Source organism: Pygocentrus nattereri, chromosome 1 (genome assembly GCF_015220715.1).
Source record: "Pygocentrus nattereri isolate fPygNat1 chromosome 1, fPygNat1.pri, whole genome shotgun sequence".
Lineage (NCBI taxonomy): Eukaryota > Metazoa > Chordata > Actinopteri > Characiformes > Serrasalmidae > Pygocentrus > Pygocentrus nattereri.
This window is the reverse complement of record NC_051211.1, coordinates 55,292,525-55,315,494: the sequence shown is the minus strand read 5'-3', so window position 1 is coordinate 55,315,494 and position 22,970 is coordinate 55,292,525. Positions and strand designations below refer to the sequence as shown.

Sequence of the window (22,970 nt, the reverse complement as noted above, 5' to 3'; positions counted from 1 at the left end):
ATGAGAGTTTAGAGAACTTCAACTCCATTCATGGTGGAGGGAGACATGCAGGGCGCTGTGCGGCAGAATAGTCCCCAAAGAAAACCGATTATTCCAGATTTTCCACTGTTTTCCATCATCAGCATTCCATATAAGCTCAGAAGACTCGTGTAGGTTCTCTGGAGGTTCTGGATGGTAAATAAAGTGTCTATATCTGTGTTGTAGTCATGGCGACGCCTGGTTCCCATCACCACCACTGTAAAGAATTATTTTTAGAGATTTTTTGAAACTCAGCTCGGATTTACTCTCATTTCATTTTGACTGAACATCAACAAAGGAGTAGGTGATCTATTTTAGAATTGTTTTTTTGTCGTGGGCTGGAGGTCAGGGAACTGGCCCTGTGACCGGAAGGTCGCCGGTTCGATCCCCAGAGCCCACAGTACATGACTGAGGTGTCCTTGAGCAAGACACCTAACCCCCAACTGCTCCCCAGGCGCTGTGGACATGGCTGCCCACCACTCTGGGCAAGTGTGCTCACTGCCCCCTAGTGGTATGTTCACTAGTGTGGTTAAATGCTGAGGTGAAATTTCCCTGTTGTGGGACTAAGCGTCACTTAATCTATATACTATTTACATCCTGATAGTAATCAATAAATCAAATGCTCTGATCATAAGAAAGACCAGGCCTCAGGACTGTAAACACCCCACGTCCAGTCATTTAAAAAAAAACTAAAAACTCTTAAAAAGGTGGTTCTTAAAGGATTCCTTTCTGAAGACAACAGCTCTGTATAGAACCATAAACAAAGAACCCTTTTCATGATTAAACGGTTCTTCAGATTGATGGAGAATGTGTTGTGCATGGTTCTACATAGCACCAGAAACAGGTTCTTCTATTGTGACATCAAGCTTGTAACAGCAGAAACCATTTAGGCAAAAACGGGTTCTGCTATTGTGTACAATGCCAAGATTGTCACGAGGGAAGAACCCTCTTTTGGTGCTAAACAGAATCATTCTCCATCAATCTGAAGAACCATTTTGCCATCAAACAGCTCTAGAACTCATGGTGTGTCATAATTTAAGCACCCTTGAAGAACATCTTTGAGTGTACCACTGCATCACCAGTTACCGGTTATCTAGAACATGCACTTCATAAACTGAAACCAAGTCAAATCAGGCTACAGTGGTCCATGATGAAACTGCACTCCTAAAACAAGAATTGGGTTATTTAGTAAAGGCAATAGTTCTATGAAGAACCATTTGAACGCTTGAAAATGGTTCTTTGCATGGTGAAATGGTTCTTCAGATTGATGTACAATGTCTTGTATGTGGTCCTGTAACCATTTCCTCATGCAAAGACCCATTTAACCAAAAAGGGTTCTGCAGTTGTTATGTCAAACTTGTAACAACAGAAGAACCCTTAATGGTGCTATATGAAACTCCTGAAGAACCAGTACACCATTCAAACAACCACTTAAGCACAAAATAGTGATTAAGAACCATCTTAAAGTGTGCAAACAATATCATACCAAGCATCACTGCAGCCTGCTAATGCTGTTTGGACTGCACACAGTAGGAAATCAGTATTCCACCATTCCTGTCCGATCTGGTTCTAGATCTGAAGTCAGATAGAGACAGGAAGTTTCACTGGACGGTTCTCCAACATGACAAACGACACTAGTGTGAGCGAGTCGTGTGGATGTTCATGATTAGAGAAGACAAGCAAACTCCGATATTCCAATCTCTCTTTTATTGGTGGGAAAAGCAAAGTTCATAAACAGATACATTCATTTCGGCTGTACGTAAAGTAGAACCCTACCATCGTCCACCCGAGGTAGCAGTTAAACAAAAAGTCTGGGAATGCCTAAGGAACCCGCAGTTTCGTCGGAATTGAATCATGGCTTAAGCACAGCTGTGCAGACGAGGCATCTTGTAGAAACATACCGATTTAAAAAATACATCGCTGCTGTCGGAGCAAAACCTCGAATCTTCAAAATGGTAACTTTACAGGAGAAGGAAAAAACATACTTTACTTTAAATACAAGTCAATGGAACCAGACGTCTTGGATCAGGCATTTTGGATTGTTTATTTTGGTCCATACATGACGAAATTTACACAAAATATAAAGAATGACAGGCCATTTAACATTATGTCAAAAACTGAAAATTGACAAAAACGGAGATGTGAGGTTTCGCTCCGACAGAAGTCATGATATGTGACGACGTATGTTGGATTGACTGGTTGGACTGAACAAGGCATCTGGTATTACTCAAAGTCATGCTCTGCAGGCCTCAAACATTTAGATTTAGAAAAAAAATTCATAGTAATAATAACAATAATAATAATTCTCATATTCCCACTGCTGTACAACTGCTTCAACGTAAAGAACGCCTGTCCTTCAGGTTCAGGACAGGTAAAGAAATCAGCCCTAATAGTAAAAAAAGAACAAGTTTGGATTGACCATATATTTGCATTGAATACCAATGAGCACTATGTGGTTCCTCAGCTAGCACTACTGACAGATCCTTCTCATGAGCTTCTCCTGGGGATGATCCACTAAAACTGGATTCTGGAGACTCAGGTCGGCGACTGGGATTCGGCAGCTATCGAATCCCACAGGCAGGAATGGACCGTTTTTTGCTTTGCTCTCTCTAATTGGTTGGTTAGTGGTTAAACCCTCCTAAACACCCATAGACTGTTCACTGTGGAGTTGCAGGGAATGAAGGGAAAGTAAAACAAAATGCACTTCAAGTAGGTGAACTTTCATTCCCCTGCAGTTTTAACTGCCAAAGCTACAAATAAATCCTCTCCTACGTAGTCAAGTATTTACACCACGGCACGTTTCTGTGGTCGAGTTTTTCATCGTTTCTGTCAGTGACGTCGTCTTGGCGTCCCATCCATTCTACCAGAAGTCTCGTCTAAAAGGATCTGAGAGAGAAAGAACCAGAGAGGTGGAAAAAGAGAGAAAACACCCATGAGCCAGAGTTGCTCAGTCAATTAGCCTCGTTTAAACACCGTCTCCTCATCTGTTTGCTAGCTGTAGTAGCTGGGGAACTCTTGGACGCAAGCAGCCCATGACCAAGTGGTAATCGAGTGCCTGAGTTGTTTTCCCTGTCTGATGTAACACGCTGCTTCCGCGACAGAAAAACCAGGCTCAACATCTAGAGGGAGCAGAGGAAGAGTGATGATTTAAACGAGGGCTGTCACAGCGACATATGGAAGCCAATAAGTATGGACCCAAAGAACTGGATGAGGAACTGGGGGACAGAGACACCCAAAGCGACTCAGTCAACCTTATTTGGAGATCAGAGAGTCTCCTAAGTCTCCCCGGTCCTCTGACAGAGAAGCGTCACTAGCACTGCTAGCCTGCACTAACTGCCGTGTCCAAGGACATGGATGAGCTATCTTAATTGCTTCTCAAAAGACGACCCTCCAGTGTCTCCCTCCCTGCTTGGTCAGACAGTGCTGAACCCCAGGGGCCACTTATACCTTGAGGTGAGAATGAAGCCGCCCTCATTTTCGAGGGCTTGCGCTAGGGATACATATTTCATTTTCCAGGAGCTCTGCCAAGAAACTGTGGCCCACTCTAGCATCTGTACTTCTCTTTCTGTATTCTGTAAGAGCCAGCTAGTGACTCCTGAACACCTGAGTGCTTCCAAAGGAGTTTAAGCGAGTAGACTGGACTGGGTACATATCGGTCAGTTTCTTTTTTGGGCTTTGACACGGCCCACACTAAATCTAACGCCTCTGATAAGCCTAATCTGATATCACCATTTGATAAACTACCTCAGTTACAGCTGTCTGAACTGACGGACTCACCCGAGCAGGGACTTTGAGCGAGTGTTCACACCTGTCGTCCTGCCGTCAATGTTGGCTACGTTCCGATGGCTTCTCTTGTGTGACTCCAGGTAGACCTTCTTTGCAAAAGCTCGGCCGCACATGTCACAGGCGTGCAGCGAAAAGTTTTTGGTGACCCGCACTTCCGTGCTGTCCTCCACCTCCTCGGAGTTGGCGAATACAGAGTTCTGAATGCGAGGTAAAAGGCTTTGTTTGCGCGTAACAGGTGGCGAGGGAGGGGGGAGGTCCTGTTTGGCTGAGACAAGGGCCGAAGGCGGGAAGCACTCAGCCCTCGGTGGGCCACGTGACGAAGCAGGCTTGTGTTCATCGACCTCCTCCTTTGCATGGCTGTGCTTTTCTGAGCCTCCGAGCACCACTTCGGCAGGCTTTTTCACGGCCCGCATCTCCAGGCTGGGCAGGATCTTGGCCAGGTAGGCAGAGTTCTTCTTGTGTACTACAGTGATGTGCCGTAGCACATCTCTCTTGCGTCGAGACTCGTAGGGGCACAGCGGGCAGCGGTAGAACTTAATGAAGATGTCACTGCCGTTGTCTGTGTGCAACTCTATGTGTTTGGACAGGTTCTGGCGAGAGCTGAACTGCCGCTTGCAGAGCTTGCAAAAGAGCTGCCTGAAGTCGAAGCCCATGGAGAGCCTGGGCTTGCATGACAAGGGGCCATCTTCGTCCTCCTCTCTGGGCCTCTTGAGACGCTCGTGATCAGCCGGTTCTAAGTTGTTAGAGGGGCAAGGGCTGGCATCGAGGCACTCGCTGGCAATGGACTTAGCATCTGACAAGTCAGTGGAAGGGCTTTTGGAAGCGAGAATCTTGTGAACGAAGCGCATGTGTCTCCTGAGCCGAGCTTGCGTACTGTAAGTCCTCTTGCAGAGGAGGCACTTGCAGGTAGCCAGGTTATACTGAGGAAGGGGCAAGAGGGCCTTGGGGGTGGTCGAGATGGGAACATGTGGAGGGGGTGTAGCCTCTAGTTGGCCTGGTTTGGTGGCAATGTCGGGTGTGATGAGGTCGCGGCGGAGACCACGGTGCACCTCATCAAAGTGGCGGCAAACGTTGGCTTTGGTGGCAAAGGTCTTGAAGCAGACCGGGCAACACTTGCCATTGGGCGACGACGTGTGCACCTGGCCCGTCTGCCGATCCTTCACCACGGAGAACAGACTGATGGGCACAGTGCGAGTGTCTGTGAACTTGCGTAGCTCCTCCAGGCGTCGCTTGTGCATCTTGTGGCAGTGGCGTCGGATGCCACGCCGTGAACAGAAGTCTTTGCCACAGAGGCAGCACGTAATCGTCACATCGTCCACACCGCTGTTGACCACCTGCTCATCCACGCCTTCGCGGCAATCCTCCTCTTTTTCCTTGTTCTCTTGCAATGTCACTCCTTCGACAGGCTGTTTCGCAAGCTTCTCACCTCCTTCTTCACTTTGCTCGGCCTCGCCATCTCCTTGGTCGCTCTCCCCACCTGTGCCGTGCTCCTGTTCTTCCCCATGGCTCTCTAACTGGGGGTGTCTCCAGCTGTCCATGCTGTGGTTGGAGCTATCACAGGGGAATGGAGACTCAAGGTCGTCCTCTTTAATCAGATGTTGGAACACAGCATTCTGATTGCCCTCTATGGGTTCCAGCCTCACCACATAGTCCTGTCTGTCTGGCCGGGGGTAAATGGCCTCCAGTAGCTCTTTAATAGCAAGGCTCTGCTTGCCATCTCCCAAGTGCTCTACAACAACGGGATAAGATGGGTCAGAATGATACATGTTCTACTGCAATTACACGGTGCTATCTTTATCAGGGTTAGCAGATGGCAAAAAAATTTAAATTCTATTTCATTAAGGCTATGGCTTTTAGAAAAAATGAAAAAGCGTTGTATTCAGCACTGACCACCTGGTTCCGGCAGCCTGGGAAAGCAGTAGTACTCTTTGTGCGTAATTAGGTTAGGAAGGCCACGGAAGAGGCTCCGACAGAGCTTACACTCAAATATTGTGTCCACCTCTTTCAGCAGTATGTGTTTCAACTGTGTAGTACCTGTAGAAGGACACAAGAGGGCAGTATAAGCAATCAAGTTGAAGGTTTCATGCAAAGAGACCAATACTTGGCACACAGAGTTCCCAAAATGATCTGTATGTTACCTGAACGAAAACATTCAATGATCTGCTGGATGCCAGACTTTGAGGTCTCCAGTGGTCTCTGCAGCAGTGGAGGGTCTCCAGGCTCAACGGAATAGACTGCAACAAGATGGGGAGAATTTTTAAATAATGAAAAAAATCCAACCGTAAGACGTGTGGTTACTCTTCAGGGCACTGAGATTACTGCTAAAACTGGAACATTCTGAATGGGAAGTGAATGGGAGCGCTGGTGCAAAAATAAGAAATCGCAATATTAACGACTGCATGCTGCATTTTTGCACAATAGAACAATTTAGATGAGGATTAGAAGCAAGAAGCAGAAGCAAGGGCCAAGGGCGAGAGGAAGAAAATGGAGCTGCTAATTATACCACAGTCTTCAACAGAGCAGCTCTGCTGCCTTAAGGCTGAGACTAGCTGCCTGTCCAGATTCAATAGTCCTAAAATCTAACGACCTAGTACGTAACCTTGGTGTACTAATGCACAGCTGGGGGGTGAAATTGATATTAAATAAGGTCGACATATCTAATATTTTCCGGTTTCACACTTATTAAAAGATTACCTATCTTATTTCTAAACATTTTTCGCTTGTTTTAAGTCGTTTTACTAAGTAAAATTCTCTCACTGATAATACTGGCAGATCATTTTGCTGGTTTCAAGCTCATTTCTTAAAACTCAAAATTACCTGCCAAAATAGTAAGATAATTTCACTTAATAAAATGACTTAAGATGTATATAAATGTATAAAAATGTTGTAAACTTGATTTAAGTTTATTTTAATCTCAACAGGAAAAATATTAGATTTATTGACTATATTTAAGATAATTTTACTTGAAAAGATACCATTTTTTGGAGCGTGGGCTCTGATCTCAGCAGTGGTATCAAAGCAGTTACTAAATCAGCTTTTTATCATATCAAAAACATCAAGATCAGAGATGTTCTGACTAAAGCAGAGCTGGAGAAACTTGTCCACACTGCCACCTTAAGTATAACCATAAACTTCAGTTGACTGCCACTTTACATGCAGTGTTGCATTAAATTCACTGCCACTTAAAAATCAGCCCTACCTTAAATGTAGTGCCCCTTTTTAAACCTAGTGCCACCTTAAGTGCTACCTTAAATGCAGTGCCACCTTACATCCATTGTTTTTGCTGATATTGTTGTGCATTAAGCATGAGTCTCTGTGTGTACTGTGCATGAGTGTCTGTGTGAGGTGTGCATTGTATCCCAAATGTCTCACCATAGAAAAAAAAAAATCTTCTTCAAATGAGCATTATACGAAAACCGTATGTTGGGTCGCTTATAGCAACCTAATCAGGTTTAGGTCCAACAATTCTGCCACATTTTGTGGTTCTAGCTCGAAAACTGTGGGATGAGGAACATTTTTTGAGTGCATAATAATAATAATAACAATAATAACAATAACAATAACAATAAGAAGAAGAAGAAGAAGAAGAAGAAGAAGGCGGCTTTGTCATTCGGATCACATGTGGTACATGAGGTGGAACGAAATAGTGTAACTCAAGGTCCCAGTTAACTCCCAAAAGTAACAATAAACTGTAAGGTGCAAATAACAGCAGCATGAAACACAGCCGCATGAGTACGAGGTAGAAGGTGTACAGCTTAATATGGATAATGTATAGAGTGACAAGAAGAAGGAGGAGAAGAAGATTAGGAAAAACAGCAAGGTGGCTTTTTCAGGCCAACTTATCTTTGCATTCTCTCATTTGAATGACCGCAGTGTATTAAAGGTGCTGTATAAATAAACCTGCCTTTCCGAGCAGAGGTTACTGCTCTCTCGCTAGAAAATCTACTCCACCTCCAGACATGCCACTGATCTGATCAAACGGAAGACAGCGAGAAAGGAGAGGGAGCTGGAGGAACGCCATGCATTCCGCACAGATTCATTTCTTTTGACACGCTCTGTTCAGCACCATCAAAGTCTGGCCGAGCGCGATGATCAGAGGCAGACATGGAGCACAGGCAGACTGTCACAGCTCTGGGAGACGTGCGGCGAACGCTGTCAGAGGAGAGAGGGTGACTGCACATGATACGTCAGAATAAGGGCATGAACTTCTTCTGTGATGTGTAGCTCCTCTCTGGTATTCACACCTGCTCTCTGGGGACGAGCAGACGTGCAAACCGCCACGTCTGATGTGTCTTTTCTTTATTCTAAGAAGTCACGAGGTTCCAGCTTTACCAAAAGATTCCACTGGATCAGGAGTGTTAATCACTAAAATGGGTCACATTAAAAAATCTCAACACTGACCGTATAGCACTGATCCACTCAGACCAGCACAACATAAACTAACACCACCACCATGTCAGTGTTACTGCAGTGCTGAGAATGACCCACCACCCAAACAGTACCTGCTCTGTGAGGGTCCATGGGGGTCCTGACCACTGAAGAACAGGGTAACAGAGTATCAGAGAAACAGATGGACTACAGTCTGCAGTCTGTAACTGTAGAACTACAGAGTGGAACTGAACGGTCAGTGGAGCTGATAAAGTGGACAGTGAGCGTAGAAACAAGGAGGTGGTCATGATGTTATGCCTGATCGGCACACACACACACACACACACACACACACACACACACACACACACACACACTGCATTGTGAAACTGGCTAATAATAATAAAGTAAGTAATTCTTGTTCACATTCACAACGCTAAATCTGCACAAGCACAAATTTAGACTGAGACCTGGGCAAATTTCAGCAGCACTAATATTAGGCAATATTTTGGCAGCAAGCTGAGCATAAAAAACTATAACTAACAGCAGACTAACAGACGAAACCGTTATAAACCGTCTTCTCTTGTGACCAAATGTTTTCATTATAGGAAACAAACCTCCCAGCCATTGTGTTGAGCCAAATTCCGTCTTGCCAGCAGAATAGACTCCCCTTCACATGCGGCACAGGGGTGCCATAGAGAACACCTGCCATTTCTGGCACACACATAAAAACGAGTGTAATCTGTAGCATCTAAATTCCTGCATGACGCGTGTACACGAAGAAGAGTCTGATTCTGCGTCCTTCAGCTCGTCAACAGACGCACATGTCCATTTTATACGGCGGCACTACAGGTTCTGGTTTATCAACTCAACTCAAATGTTAAGAGACATCGTCTTCTGAACAAAAAACAAACGACTTTGGGAGCCACAACATTTTGATAAAATTTGATAAAAAACATAATGAAAAATATAAATGAAAACACAGACTCTGCTTTAAGCTTTAGCTCAGCTATAGCCACGTTTCTCACATCTCTGGCAGGAAAATTTCTGAAGGCACTTCTCATTTGCCAGTGTCTTGTTCAAATTTTCCTGTTCCACCTTAAATGGTGCAGCAGTAACATTCTGGGGCCTCAGGCACGATGTAAGGTGGAATGGAAAAATTTGAACGAGGAGCTGGTGAACGAGAAGCGACTTCAGCTTCGCGACTTTAGTGTTTCAGTTTCTCTCTGCAGATTAAACGTATCAGGAAACCAGCTGGAGTGACTATAAACACTAATAAGTCCATTCGTCTCCAGATTATCGATGTCCGTCTTAAATCTCTCTCTTTGCCGTTTCGTAGCTACTAGCTGGGCGAGACTGTCGTCTGTGTTGCTATGGTGACCAGCCGTCTGCGCTGATCTTCAGGGTTAAAGGGTGAATCAGCAGTTCTACATTAACTCCAGCGTTTAAGACCATTTACTGTTAAACTGTGTTGAAGGATCAGCAGAGCTTTATTTTACTGTAGAGGAGGATTATTTTATTATTACCTACTGATCTGATTCAGCTGTGGAGCCACAACAGGGCAGTAGAAGAGCTGCATGTTGCTGATCCCTGGCTCAAGCTAATACAGGAAAGCACCATTAACAAAATGAATTAAAGACACATTTGATCCCTCAACCCTCTTTTGCCGTTACAGACTTAATGCATCAAGAGAAGAAAGACTAATGAACTACAGCCATCAAACCCCAAGACATTTAGCTCGTACACCTGGACCCTGAACTCTTGATCGCTCCCGCACTCAATCTCTCGACAGGTTGAGACAAGCATTTTCTTTAGATTAATCCATTCAGGGGTTCATCTTGTACTCTGCAAATAAGGCTGTACTACAGTTTACATTATTAATGACGCCTGTTTGCTGTGCTCTAGATAAGCATTCACGTGTCTGGCTCTGAGACACAGGGTGTGATTTACGACACTTCTCATCTGCAGGTTGTAGAATCAATACCACCAACTGAATGCTTTAAGATGGAGATGCACTGATTTTTTTTTACAAACTGAGTACATATATTTTTTAATGCACGCTGATACGAAGTCTGATACCACACTGAGTAACCTACTTAGGATGAAGAAGCTGTTAGTGCAAATGAGTTAAATTTGATTTTGAATAAAATGCACTAGGTAGCTATGCTATATTAATGATCTCTGATTGAGCAGCACTGCAGTGGTTTTTGTTCCCTATCAGAAAAGTAAGTTTCATAGTTTTGATCCTCATCTGAGTCTTTCAACAGATCCGAGGCTGACGTATCCGTAGAGTTTTCCGCCTTGTTGGAGTCTTGATTGGCTGGTTGAGCTGTAGCTGAATGTCCTCTATATCCACACAGACACTGTGTGATTTTAGAAATCTTGTTCTTTGGTGACTCAATGTAGGTTTGAATAGGCCATCGTGTTCAGACAAAGCTACGACTTGTAAACTCGCACTGTACGAAACGCTCCGTCTGACTGACCTGCTACGGGAAACGCAGCCTCTACAGACACTCGGTCTACAGACTGTTATCAATAAACCTGATTCGCTCAGAATAACCGAGTACTGAGCAAACATGCTGAGACACTGAGCAGCGCTGCTAACACTGAGCACTGAAGCTAAATCAGGCGCTGATGTTCACGGTAGGGTCTCTCTACAGCCTGATTTACAAAGAAGTCACTGTATTTAAATTTATATCTCGCTATACTATTGTCAAATAGTATAAAGTCTCATATGACTTTTTCTCCTCTGTTTTGTTGGCCTGTGTGTTTCCACCTGTGTTGGGGAAGCCATTGCGATTGTGTGTTTATAAAACAGGCTAAAATCCCAGTGTATCCTGGTGGGAATCTGCCAAGGCGGAACGCTTAAAGTGACTGCCGGCTTTGTGTCCAACTGTGACTGAGTACTTCTCTTTGTGAGCAGATCCTCCCTCACCAAGTTTGTTTATTAGTGCAGCAGCTACACTTGGCTTACGTCACAGCTGGTATCTGTGATTTTTCATGAGTAAAAGCAAACGAGCACAGTATTAGTCCAAAACCAGTACTGGTATCAATGCATCCCTAATTCAAGACCATAGTTTTCATTTCCACGTACACTGAAAACATGAATTATCTGAAAAGCTCTCAAAAAGTTCCTGACATCACCACAGTGTTCTAAAGCCAATGCAATCCTGAGACAATACAGCACCGCCTGACCCAGGAGAGGAGCACTGATGCAGTGTGGAGAAAGAGGACAGACGGCGGATGAACACACCTGTGGATAAAGCAGGAAGATTGATGCGAGAGTGGCTGGGGGATTTATGGCCAGGCGGACGCGCTCAAGGCCAGCAGGGACTGTGGGTTTGTTCAGTGCCCATCTCCACTTCATATGGAAGGTACTTTATGACAGTGTGAGGGGATTTCCTGGAGGAAGGCTGTGCAAATCTCCAAAAGTGTGACTTGGCATTAAAAGAACTGAAGGCCACTGCTCTGCCAGGTAGCAAGTAAGGTCTGTTCACACAGAGTCTGACTTTCCTTTTCTATGTTCAATTAAGCGGTCAGATATAACGGCGTTCACATGCAAAGACTTTTGCCAATCTGATTGGATACAATCGGATTACAGATTCAGACTGAGGTGTTTATATGCACATTATATTCAACAATCTGACGGAAAATCTTCATTTACATGCTCACTACAATGACGCGTATGCATGGAGAACTGCTTAGAGTAAACGTTACCATGACAACCAGCATCACGTGAGTCCAGTCAGAGTGAGATGAGCAGCAGTGAGCAGTGATTGTGTTTTTATCTGCTTTAAAATGACGTCAGACTCAGGAAAACGTCCTTCACATGTCTTTATTAAAGAAGGCCGAGAGGAAGACGTCGTGCTCTGAGACGCATAAGCTGGACGTCCGTCCCGCCGCCGTCTTTTAAAGATCAGAGCATGAACTTCGTCTCCTCTGCAGACCAGTTTCTGCTCCGCCATGACGTGACGCACATGCGCAGAACGTACTTACACGTTCCGGTAGGGAATGTAATCAGATTCAGGCGTTTACACGGATATTATTCTTCTATTTAACGGATTATTTAGAAATTTAGCCACCTCATTCAACTGGACAGAAATTGTATTCCAGAATGGCCTCAAATCGGACTAGACTACTCCAACTGAGGCGTTTCTACGGATATATTCTCTTCCGATTGAGCCATTAGTCAGATTATTAACGGATTATTAGAATGCAAATGTGGCTAATGATATGAAAAGAAATAAATTGCTGTTAAAATGTCTCTCTGGCTGGATGTTTTTTGGAAGGTTTAAACAGAAATCTAACTATCTACTCTTTAAACAAATAGCAAAATACTAAATCACAAAAGCGCCATTTACTATTCTGCAAAATAAATAGAAGTTATACACTAACAGCTGCTTACATCAGAACTGCAGATTTTCGTGCACTGAAGGACCGAGAAACTGTCATTACCTCAACAGCTTTTTCTATAAAGGCCTCAAACCCAAATATACATTTGTTTTTATACACACACACACACACACACACACACACACACACACACACAAAACATACATATTTTTATTTCACTTTATTTTTTGTTTAGTTATTAAATATTATGGCGTCAGACATGCAGATTGTAGTTAGTTTAAAATTCTTAGATGATCAAGGTCTTTTATTTTGAAGGACTCTGGGGGGCGTATGGTAGCAAGCTTCACACCTTCACTGGTCAGCAGAAAAACATGAGCCACCTGTGTTTGCTCTTTACTGCAGTTGATCTGCAGCTGCCTTTCCCTTAAAGCCGAGTTACGGGGACATTTGAAGGTCTCAGTGTGTGTTTTGTAGTTGAATTTCCATTAAAGCCGAGTTACGGGGACATTTGAAGGTCTCAGTGTGTCTTTTGTAGTTGAATCTCCATTAAAGCCGAGTTACGGGGACATTTGAAGGTCTCAGTGTGTCTTTTGTAGTTGAATCTCCATTAAAGCCGAGTTACGGGGACATTTGAAGGTCTCAGTGTGTCTTTTGTAGTTGAATCTCCATTAAAGCCGAGTTACGGGGACATTTGAAGGTCTCAGTGTGTCTTTTGTAGTTGAATCTCCATTAAAGCCGAGTTACGGGGACATTTGAAGGTCTCAGTGTGTCTTTTGTAGTTGAATCTCCATTAAAGCCGAGTTACGGGGACATTTGAAGGTCTCAGTGTGTCTTTTGTAGTTGAATCTCCATTAAAGCCGAGTTACGGGGACATTTGAAGGTCTCAGTGTGTGTTTTGTAGTTGAATCTCCATTAAAGCCGAGTTACGGGGACATTTGAAGGTCTCAGTGTGTGTTTTGTAGTTGAATCTCCATTAAAGCCGAGTTACGGGGACATTTGAAGGTCTCAGTGTGTGTTTTGTAGTTGAATCTCCATTAAAGCCGAGTTACGGGGACATTTGAAGGTCTCAGTGTGTGTTTTGTAGTTGAATCTCCATTAAAGCCGAGTTACGGGGACATTTGAAGGTCTCAGTGTGTCTTTTGTAGTTGAATCTCCATTAAAGCCGAGTTACGGGACATTTGAAGGTCTCAGTGTGTCTTTTGTAGTTGAATCTCCATTAAAGCCGAGTTACGGGACATTTGAAGGTCTCAGTGTGTCTTTTGTAGTTGAATCTCCATTAAAGCAGAGTTACGGGACATTTGAAGGTCTCAGTGTGTCTTTTGTAGTTGAATCTCCATTAAAGCCGAGTTACGGGACATTTGAAGGTCACAGTGTGGAGACCTGGAGAAGTGCAGCTCATTTGAGGATGCTTTGGGTTCAGTTGCTGCAGCACTGACGAAGTGCTGTTCTGGTGGGCCGGGTCCGTTTTACAGTGTATACACTGCACTACACGGTTCGCCTTGCGCAGTGTAAATTGGTCCCACACTTTAGACGTTTTCAACCTTTTACGCACACCGGTATCTTTATTTCCCACCATTGCCATACAGAGCAAATCAAATCGCGCCGCCTTATAAATCTTTGAAAAGTGCGTCAGTCCGTGTAAAACAATGATACGGGAGCTGCGCAGTAGACTACGAAGCGGGAGTGATACGATACGATAGCAGATGTTTAAAATAGATGGACTTTGGTGACATGAATTAAACATTTTTTGTAATCGAAATTATTCGAGTTACACAAATAATCGTTTCAGCCCTTAATGTCTTGTTAGTCTGGGATGCTCACTCTGCCCCCCATCCCACCTCATCAGGACCTTAACTAGGAGAACTAAACGCTGTCTTGTCACACAGCCATGGTATTTAAGTGTCTCAATGGAAACAGATGTAGGTAGGCTGAGGGGTGAAAACTATCCTCTTTAAGGGTCATGAACTCCCCAGGGCTCCTGCAGTGTGGGGAACAATAAAAGCTAGCAAAGGAATGCCCTGTAATCCCTTTTGACCCCTCAAGCTGACGCGTGCTGGCAGATAACAGTGACGCAGTGAAGTGTGTTTAAAGCCCCAGATACCGTGTGAACACAAACACATCAAACCAGTCAAAGTTCAAACTGGCAACGCAAGCAGACAGACTGGTGATGTCGGGACACTCAAAGGATCTGATTTGATAAACAAATTCAATTCAAAATCCCCACCCTTAAGGCCGATTCTCACAGAGTCCAATTAAACTATTTTTTTTTTGTTTTTACCACCAAAAGTTCTTCAGTTGAGCGATTTCCAACGTCCACCAGCTTACCTGGCGTCTTGCTGGCCTGGTCCGGCCCAGGTACCGTGGCCTCATGGCAGAGATCGTCTGTCTGACAGGACTTCTCATTGAGAGGGGTCCACTGCGCTCCTGCTGAAAGACCCTCCATCTCCATCACAACCACGGTAGGACTCTGAAATGAGAAAAAAAAAACAGATCAATACACTGCATCCCCAAACTCCAACAACCAAGAGTTTTAATAAAGTCACAGAGAGAGACTGACCTAATGAACTGGTCTTACAGGTACGGCGTATACAGCGTTTTCATCAGTCATTCGGTTTTCATCATCATTAAATTACATTTTTTTCCCTTAATAGGAACGAATGGGGTGTAAATGTTGCAATAATCTACTGTTGCACTACGCTACTGTATTTCTGCTCACTGAAAAACACAGATTCACATATACCATCTCTGGACAGGCCCCCAAGCACTTATTTAATGTTGTCCTGACTCGCACTCATCTGTTTGCCATTTATCCCTCATTCCTCCCATAGACACCCATTTATTTTCTCTCCTACTGAATTCCTATTATTTCCTTTGTCCGACAGCCACCAAACTGCATGTACTCGCTCAGGGCAGATCCCCGAGCTCTAATCTACCGCCGTACTGACCTGCACTCCATACCAACTTATGGTATAATGACCTTATACCATAGCAACTGCCTCAAAACACCTTAGCAACCAACTCATACCATAGCACCCAGCCCTCATATTTTAGCAACCTCCTAGCAACACCTTAGTAACCAACTCTTATACCATAGCAACCGCCTAAGAACACCTTAGCAACCAACTCATACCATAGCAACCGGCTCTCATATTATAGCAACCTCCTAGAGACACCACAGCAACCAGCTCTCATACTAGAGCAACCTTCTAGCGATACCTTAGTAACCAACTCTTATACCATAGCAACCGCCCAAATCACCTTAGTAACCAACTCTTATACCACAGCAACTGCCCAAATCACCTTAGTAAACAACTCTTATACAATAGCAGCCACCTGGTGATGCCATAGCAACCAATTCTTATAGCATAGCAACCATTTCACCTTCAACAGAAACTGGTGCTTGTATTTGCAATTGAAAAAGGTAATAAATTAAAGTGTTACTGCAAAATTCACACATCACAATGGTTCAAATCACCATCATATAGCTGACGTCAGAACAAAACCACATATCTCCATTTTTGTCATTTTTCTTTACATTATTTGAAAATGCCTCTTTCCCTTTACATTGTGTGTGAATTCCATGATGAATGGACCCATATGAACAGTCCAAAATGACTTGGAAAAAATTCTGGTTCCACTGACTAACATGAAAAGTAATGCATGTTTTATTTATTTTTTACCGTTCAAGAGATACGAGGCTTTGTTCCAACAGCAGCGATATCTGGAGATAAGTATTGTGATAATATCGTACCACGGGGCCTCAAGTGATTCCCACCCCTATTTTCTAAATGCCTGTTCTTTTCTCTTTCCTTCTCTTTTCCTGTCTTCTCTCGGCTCCCCTTTCGTCACAGAAGACAGAAATCAAGCAATATCTGCTGTTAGGCAATCACCAGTGTGACTATCAGACAGACAACAAAGAAAATAAAAGGGGGCATCAAACCAAACCCCATTCACACCACTGACCGAGACACTGTTATTCAAATGAAACTGCAATCGACAGTGTGATCACTCAGTGGGTGGGGGTGGTGGGGGTGCGGGGTCTTCACCAGCACCTTCATCCAAACCACTCAATTAGACTGCCTGCTTCCTAAAGTAAAAGCACTGATTCCCTTTTAACACTTATTACCACTACAGTGTAAGACTTAACCGTTCTAGATAAGGAGAACTTATAGACCAATTCTGTATGAGTGCACTAAGGCACCTTCTTGCTTGCTTACTTTAAATAAACAAACAAAAACACAAATTTTGCATGAGTTCATGGATCAAACACGGTGGAAACCTCATGCAGCAGCCTTTAAAAAAATAAAGATAATCAGTACCGGGTTCTTCTCTGCTCTCAGCACCAGCACTAACTGAACACTAGATGGAGACAAAAGCACAGATTCAACTGAAGTGCCGGAGAACACACAAAAACAAACAAAGCAATCCTAATAAGTGTTCTTAGTGTTCTTTTAGGCAACTACAATAATGGGAACTCCACCATTTTTCAGAAATTTCTGCATAATTAAATGGTTGAAATGTAAACACAGCGGTTTGGTGTGAAACGCTCTGTTCTAGAGAAACTTACTGAGTCAGAACTCTTCACAGTGGTAGTGATGGTAACCAGACGTCCACCTCTAAAAGCTCCCTTGCAGAAAGTTACAGCATGAGGGTTCTAGATCGTAAATAAAATGGCTATATTTGTGCTGTGGTCATGGCGACCCCTGGTTCCCATCACCACCACTGTAAAAACGTCTTCACACCAAATCTTGAATCTCTGTTAACACCTTGCACTCAATTATGAGGGAATTTTGAAAAATTGGTGGAATTCCCCTCAAATAATAACCACACCAGCTCAAGCTTTTCTTGATCTTGAGAAATTCTGCCAATGACACTTAGTTTGCTACTCTGAGAGAAAATGGTCTTTAATGTACAGCAATAGTAAAGAAAACGGTTCTATAAAAACCAGACAACCACCAATTTTTGTAGGGGTAGTAGGGTTCTCAGTAAGTTCTAGCTTTCCTTTTAACGTCACTGTGCGGTCACAGTCACACAAACCTGCATATATGGGAAGCATGAGGGTGTACTGATTATAATTCATTTGTTCACGATTTCACTCAGAGTACCTCTAAATACGCTTGGAATTTAAGCTGGTTACATGTTTTCAATTACAAGACCTGCTGGCCAAACAGTCCTAATTATTTTAATATTATATAAATATTAGCCCGTTTCCCAATGTGCAGCACTACAATCCCCAGAATGCACTGAAACATAGCGTGCATGCCCACCCCTCCCCCCAATAAACACACTGTGGGACAGCAGCTACACCACAATTCTACCACACCACTCACATCAACTACACTAAACTTTTGACAGTTTTCACTCCTCAATCCAAATCACTGAATTCAGGAGTTCCAGTCACTTCCATGGCCACAGGTGTGTAAAGCCGAGCCCCTCGGCCTGCAGACTGCTTCTACAGACATTAGTGAAAGAATGGGTCGCTCTCAGGAGCTCAGAGAGTTCCAGCGTGGTGCCGTGATCGGACGCCACCTGTGCAGCAAGTCCAGTCGTGAAATTTCCTCAATATTCCTAAATTTTCCTAAATATTCCACAGTCGACTGTCAGTGGGATTATAACAAAGTGGAAGTGATTGGGAACGACAGCAACTCAGCCACGAAGTGGTCAGCCACGTAAAATGACAGGGCGGTCAGCGGATGCTGAGGGGCATAGTGCGCAGAGGTCACCGACTTTCTGCAGAGTCCATCACTACAGACCTCCAAACTTCATGTGGCCTTCAGATCAGCTCAAGAACAGCGTAGAGAGCTTCATGGAATGGGTTTCCATGGCCGAGCAGCTGCATCCAAGCCTCACATCACCAAGCGCAATGCAAAGCGTGGAATGCAGTGGTGTAAAGCGCCGCCACTGGACTCTAGAGCAGTGGAGACGAGTTCTCTGGAGTGACCAATCACGCTTCTCCATCTGGGAATCTGATGGACGAGTCTGGGTTTGGCGGTTGCCAGGAGACGGTACTTGTCTGACTGCATTGTGCCGAGTGTAAAGTTTGGTGGAGGGGGGATCATGGTGTGGGGGTGTTTTTCAGGAGTTGGGCTCGGCCCCTTAGTTCCAGTGAAAGGAACTCTTAAAGCTTCAGCACCAAGAGATTCTGGACAATTTCACGCTCCCAACTTTGTGGGAACAGTTTGGGGACGGCCCCTTCCTGTTCCAACATGACTGAGCACCAGTGCACAAAGCAGGTCCATAAAGACGTGGATGAGCCAGTTTGGTGTGGAAGAACTTGACTGGCCTGCACAGAGTCCTGACCTCAACCCCATAGAACACCTTTGGGATGAATTAGAGCAGAGACTGTGAGCCAGGCCTTCTCGTCCAACATCAGTGTCTGACCTCACAAATGTGCTTCTAGAAGAACGGTCAGAAATTCCCATAAACACTCCTAACCCTTGTGGAAAGCCTTCCCAGAAGAGCTGAAGCTGTTATAGCTGCAAAGGGTGGGCCGACATCATATTAAACCCTATGGATTAAGAATGGGATGTTACTCAAGTTCATATGCGTGTGAAGCCAGACGAGCGAATACTTTTGGAAATAGTGTGTATATTTACATATATTTACATATATACACACACAATCTTTAAAATAAAAATACAGTTCTTTAAGTATTGTATCTAATTATTGTATCTACAATATACTCCGATAAAGATACCGTGACATAATTCATCACAATAACAAAGAATAGCTTAATATTGCACAGCTCTACACACTCAAAGGTCGTTCTCCAAGGGTTCCTTAATAAAAGCAACGGTTCTATATAGAACCATTCCATGCTTAAATGGTTTCTGCACAGTGAATCGGGTCTTCAGATTGAAGTGTTGCATATGGTTCTATGCAGCACCTTTTTGAAAAAAGTTCTATATAGCACCAGAAAGGGTTTTTCTATTGCTACAATGTCAAGCTTGTAACTATGAGGAACCTTTCTTGGTGCTACATAGAACCATATACAACACATTCTCCATCAGTCTGAGGAACCATTTCACCAAGCAAAATCTTTAAGCGAGTACTACTCCAAGTGCCATTACACTGCTTTGCACCATCATTTACTTGTTATCTAGAACATGCACTTCAGAAACGGAAACTTGGAACAAACGGGCACCAGATAACACGAGAAAATGCTGTTCACTCCACAGCGGTCCATGATGAAACCATACACTCTTAAAGATGGTTCTTCAAGGGTTCTTCAGCAAAGAAAACGGTTCTATATAGAACAATGAACACTGAAAAGAAGCATCTGCACGCTTAAATGGTTCTTTGCATGGTGAAGCGGTTCTTCGGATTGACGGGGAGCGGTTCTGTACAGCACAGGAAGCACTCCTTTGTTTAGCAGAACCCTTTTTGGTGCCACAAAAGAACAATTTTCAGAAAGGTTCTGTACAGAACCATGTACAGCACATTCTCCATCAGTCTGAAGAACCACTTCACCGAGGAAAAAATATAAATAAACTGAAGAACCTTTGAAGAACCATCTTTTTTTCCCCCAAACGTGTGGTTACCGCAACTGTGAAACAAACACGCTTCGTGACGTCGTTCATTAGGCCGCCCGTGACGTCACCGGGGTCACGTGACCGCCGAGGGGAAGCAGCACGCAGCTCGCACGCAAACACAGACCGTATGAATGGCTGAAGGACGCGCCAGCTTCTGGTGCGAGTCCCGTTCCACCTTAAACTGCATGCACCTTACTTTACATGTTACGTGTAACTGCTGCGGCGCGATTTAAGGTGGAACGGATAAATTCTCGTCTGAGCAACCAGACCATCGACCAAAACAAGCCACCGTGGCTCGTGACACAGGCGTGAAACGTGGCCCCACGTGCGGTATAGTCATGTCAACAAACGCGTCGGAGTCACGTGAGCGACTTGGGCATCTGTTCCTACGTGGTACCACGCGTTAAAGGGGAAATCCACCGAATTTCCAAAATTCCTGCCTAATTAAATGAGATGATGTGAAACGCTCTGTTCTAGATAAACTCCCCGAGTCAGAGCCGTTCACAGTGGTGGTGATGGGAACCAGACGTCCCTCTAAAAGCTCCTACAGAAAGTTCCTACATGAACTGGTTCTGAATTCACTGCCTGATGACTGAGACGCTGTTTTATGAGAGTTTAGAGAACTTCAACTCCATTCATGGTGGAGGGAGACATGCAGGGCGCTGTGCGGCAAAATAGTCCCCAAAGAAAACTCATTATTCCAGATTTTCCACTGTTTTCCATCATCAACATTCCATATAAGCTCAGAAGACTCGTGTAGGTTCTCTGGTGGTTCTGGATGGTAAATAAAGTGTCTATATCTGTGTTGTAGTCATGGCGACGCCTGGTTCCCATCACCACCACTGTAAAGACATCTGGACCAGGTCAGTGATGGTTGTTTACAGTCCAGCAGCGCTGTAAAGTCATGTTTACCGTCCTGTGAAGCGCTGAATGTCGTTTAAACACTCCTTTAAAAAGACGGTTCTAAGGCCTAAATGTTCGTTTTCATGGTGAAACAACTCTTCAGACTGACGGAGAACCCTTCCCTTTACTGGAGAACCCTCGGAGAACCATCCTCTTTATGAGTGCGGTGTCCAGGGCGCACTGTGACGCAGGACGCAGGCGCCAGTGGTCCGAGAAGCCCCTCCAAATCCAAAGATCTCGGTGACGCGCGACCCCAGACAAGTGCACGCGAGCCGCCTCGCGGGCAGGGGACGACACCGCGCGCAGCCTCACGAGCCTGGGAGCTCCGTTCACGCTCACTCTCGCAACGTGAGCGCAGAGGCGTCTCCACTCTCCAGGCTCGGGGGGCGACGCTAATCAGCCCCCCGCACCAGAACCGGTCACACTGTCCGGCCGGCCGGTCGGAGCCACGAAAGGGTCCAGCTTAAGTCGATCAAAGGAAACGTCGAGAAAACAAAGCGCACCTTTCAAAGCGGGAAAGAAACAGAATAGCAGCAGCGCCCTCGCCCCCCTCCCCTCCTCCTCCTCCTCCTCCCTCGCTCCGCTCCGCACGCAGGCTGGGAAAAGAAACGACGACACGGCGCCACAGCCTCGAATGCGTTCCGCGCGCACACACACACCACATCCAGACCCGCACACGGACACACTGAAGCGCACAACCCCGTCAGACAGGCGCCAAACACTGCGGGGTGTGTGGAGTGTGTGCGGCTCTGGACGCAGCGGCGCACGCGAGCGCGGGTCGGTGCCACCCTTTCCAAGACTTCCAAGCCGTCGCCGCTTTGGCGCACAGCGCCGGCGACCCTTCCGGCTTTGCGCGCCTCCCTCGTGGCCGCAGGCCGGCGCAGAGACGCACGGAGCCGCTGAGCGCGCTCAGCCGCCCGAACCTCAACCAGAACCGACACCGAGACACCCTGAAGGCGAGCGAGCCCTCCTCCTCCTCCTGCTGCTGCTTCTCCTTCTCCCACCACCGCCGCCACGCTCAGGCACAAGAGCGGTGACGCCATCTTTCTGCACGCTCGCCGAGGCCAAGCGCGCGCGCTCCAGAGCGAACAGCTCGAGCCCCAGCGAAGTGCACCCTTACCTCGGTCCGAACCCGCGAGGCTGGCTCCGTCGCTCGGCGTGCGCGTACCCGCTGCTCTGCGCCGTGCTGGAGTTCGAGTCCGGCTCGCTCGCGCGGCTCCTCCGGAACGGTTCCCTCCTCGTGCGGAGCGAAAAGCGCGAGCTGCTCAGTAACAAGCTGCTGCTGCTTCTTCCCAAAGGCCCAGCGACGGGCTCTCGCTGTGCGCGCGCATGGCCACCGCGTCCAGCTTCTCTCTCTCTCGCTCTCTCTCTCTCTCTCTCGCTATTGAGCGTGTGCTGCCTTGTGGAGAAAGCGCGCGAGGAGGTGGGGGGAGGGGGGTGGGTAAATACGCTGCCTTCAAGTCCTCCTCGGAAGTTCCTACTTAAAGGGGAACTCCACCGATTTTTCAGAATGCGTGCGTAATTCAACCGACGTGAGTTCACTCAGAGTCGGTTCAGAGCCGTTCACAGTGGTGGTGATGGGAACCAGACGTCCCTCTAAAAGCTCCTACAGAAAGTTCCTACATGAACTGGTTCTGAATTCACTGCCTGATGACTGAGACGCTGTTTTATGAGAGTTTAGAGAACTTCAACTCCATTCATGGTGGAGGGAGACATGCAGGGCGCTGTGCGGCAAAATAGTCCCCAAAGAAAACTCATTATTCCAGATTTTCCACTGTTTTCCATCATCGACATTCCATATAAGCTCAGAAGACTCGTGTAGGTTCTCTGGTGGTTCTGGATGGTAAATGAAACGTCTATATCTGTGGTAGCCATGGCGACGCCTGGTTCCCATCACCACCACTGTAAAGACGTCTGAGCCAGTTCACACTAAACCCTCTGAATCACTCTGATTGTACATCACACACTGAGTTATGGGGAAATTTTGGACAGTTGGTGGAATTTCCCTTA

The 22,970-nt window shown here is 45.5% G+C and overlaps 1 protein-coding gene across 5 annotated transcripts; it reads right to left on the bottom strand.

The window, feature by feature from the left end:
* Positions 1 to 1,710: 1,710 nt before the first annotated feature.
* On the bottom strand, positions 1,711 to 22,346 carry znf800b (zinc finger protein 800b). 5 transcript variants are annotated; one of them, XM_037544008.1, is made up of 6 exons: positions 22,081 to 22,346; positions 14,851 to 14,992; positions 5,943 to 6,038; positions 5,695 to 5,838; positions 3,827 to 5,533; positions 1,711 to 2,904 (listed from the first exon to the last, which is right to left on the bottom strand). In XM_037544008.1, the coding sequence occupies exons 2-6, from the start codon at positions 14,972 to 14,974 to the stop codon at positions 2,879 to 2,881; spliced, it is 2,097 nt and encodes a 698-aa protein (XP_037399905.1). In that variant the 5' UTR covers positions 14,975 to 14,992; positions 22,081 to 22,346; the 3' UTR covers positions 1,711 to 2,878. The 5 variants fall into 5 exon arrangements, with proteins under 5 accessions (XP_037399905.1, XP_017539739.2, XP_017539737.2 ...); XM_017684250.2 differs by having other exon boundaries at positions 3,796 to 5,533; positions 5,698 to 5,838; XM_017684248.2 differs by having other exon boundaries at positions 3,796 to 5,533; positions 22,081 to 22,345.
* Positions 22,347 to 22,970: the final 624 nt, after the last annotated feature.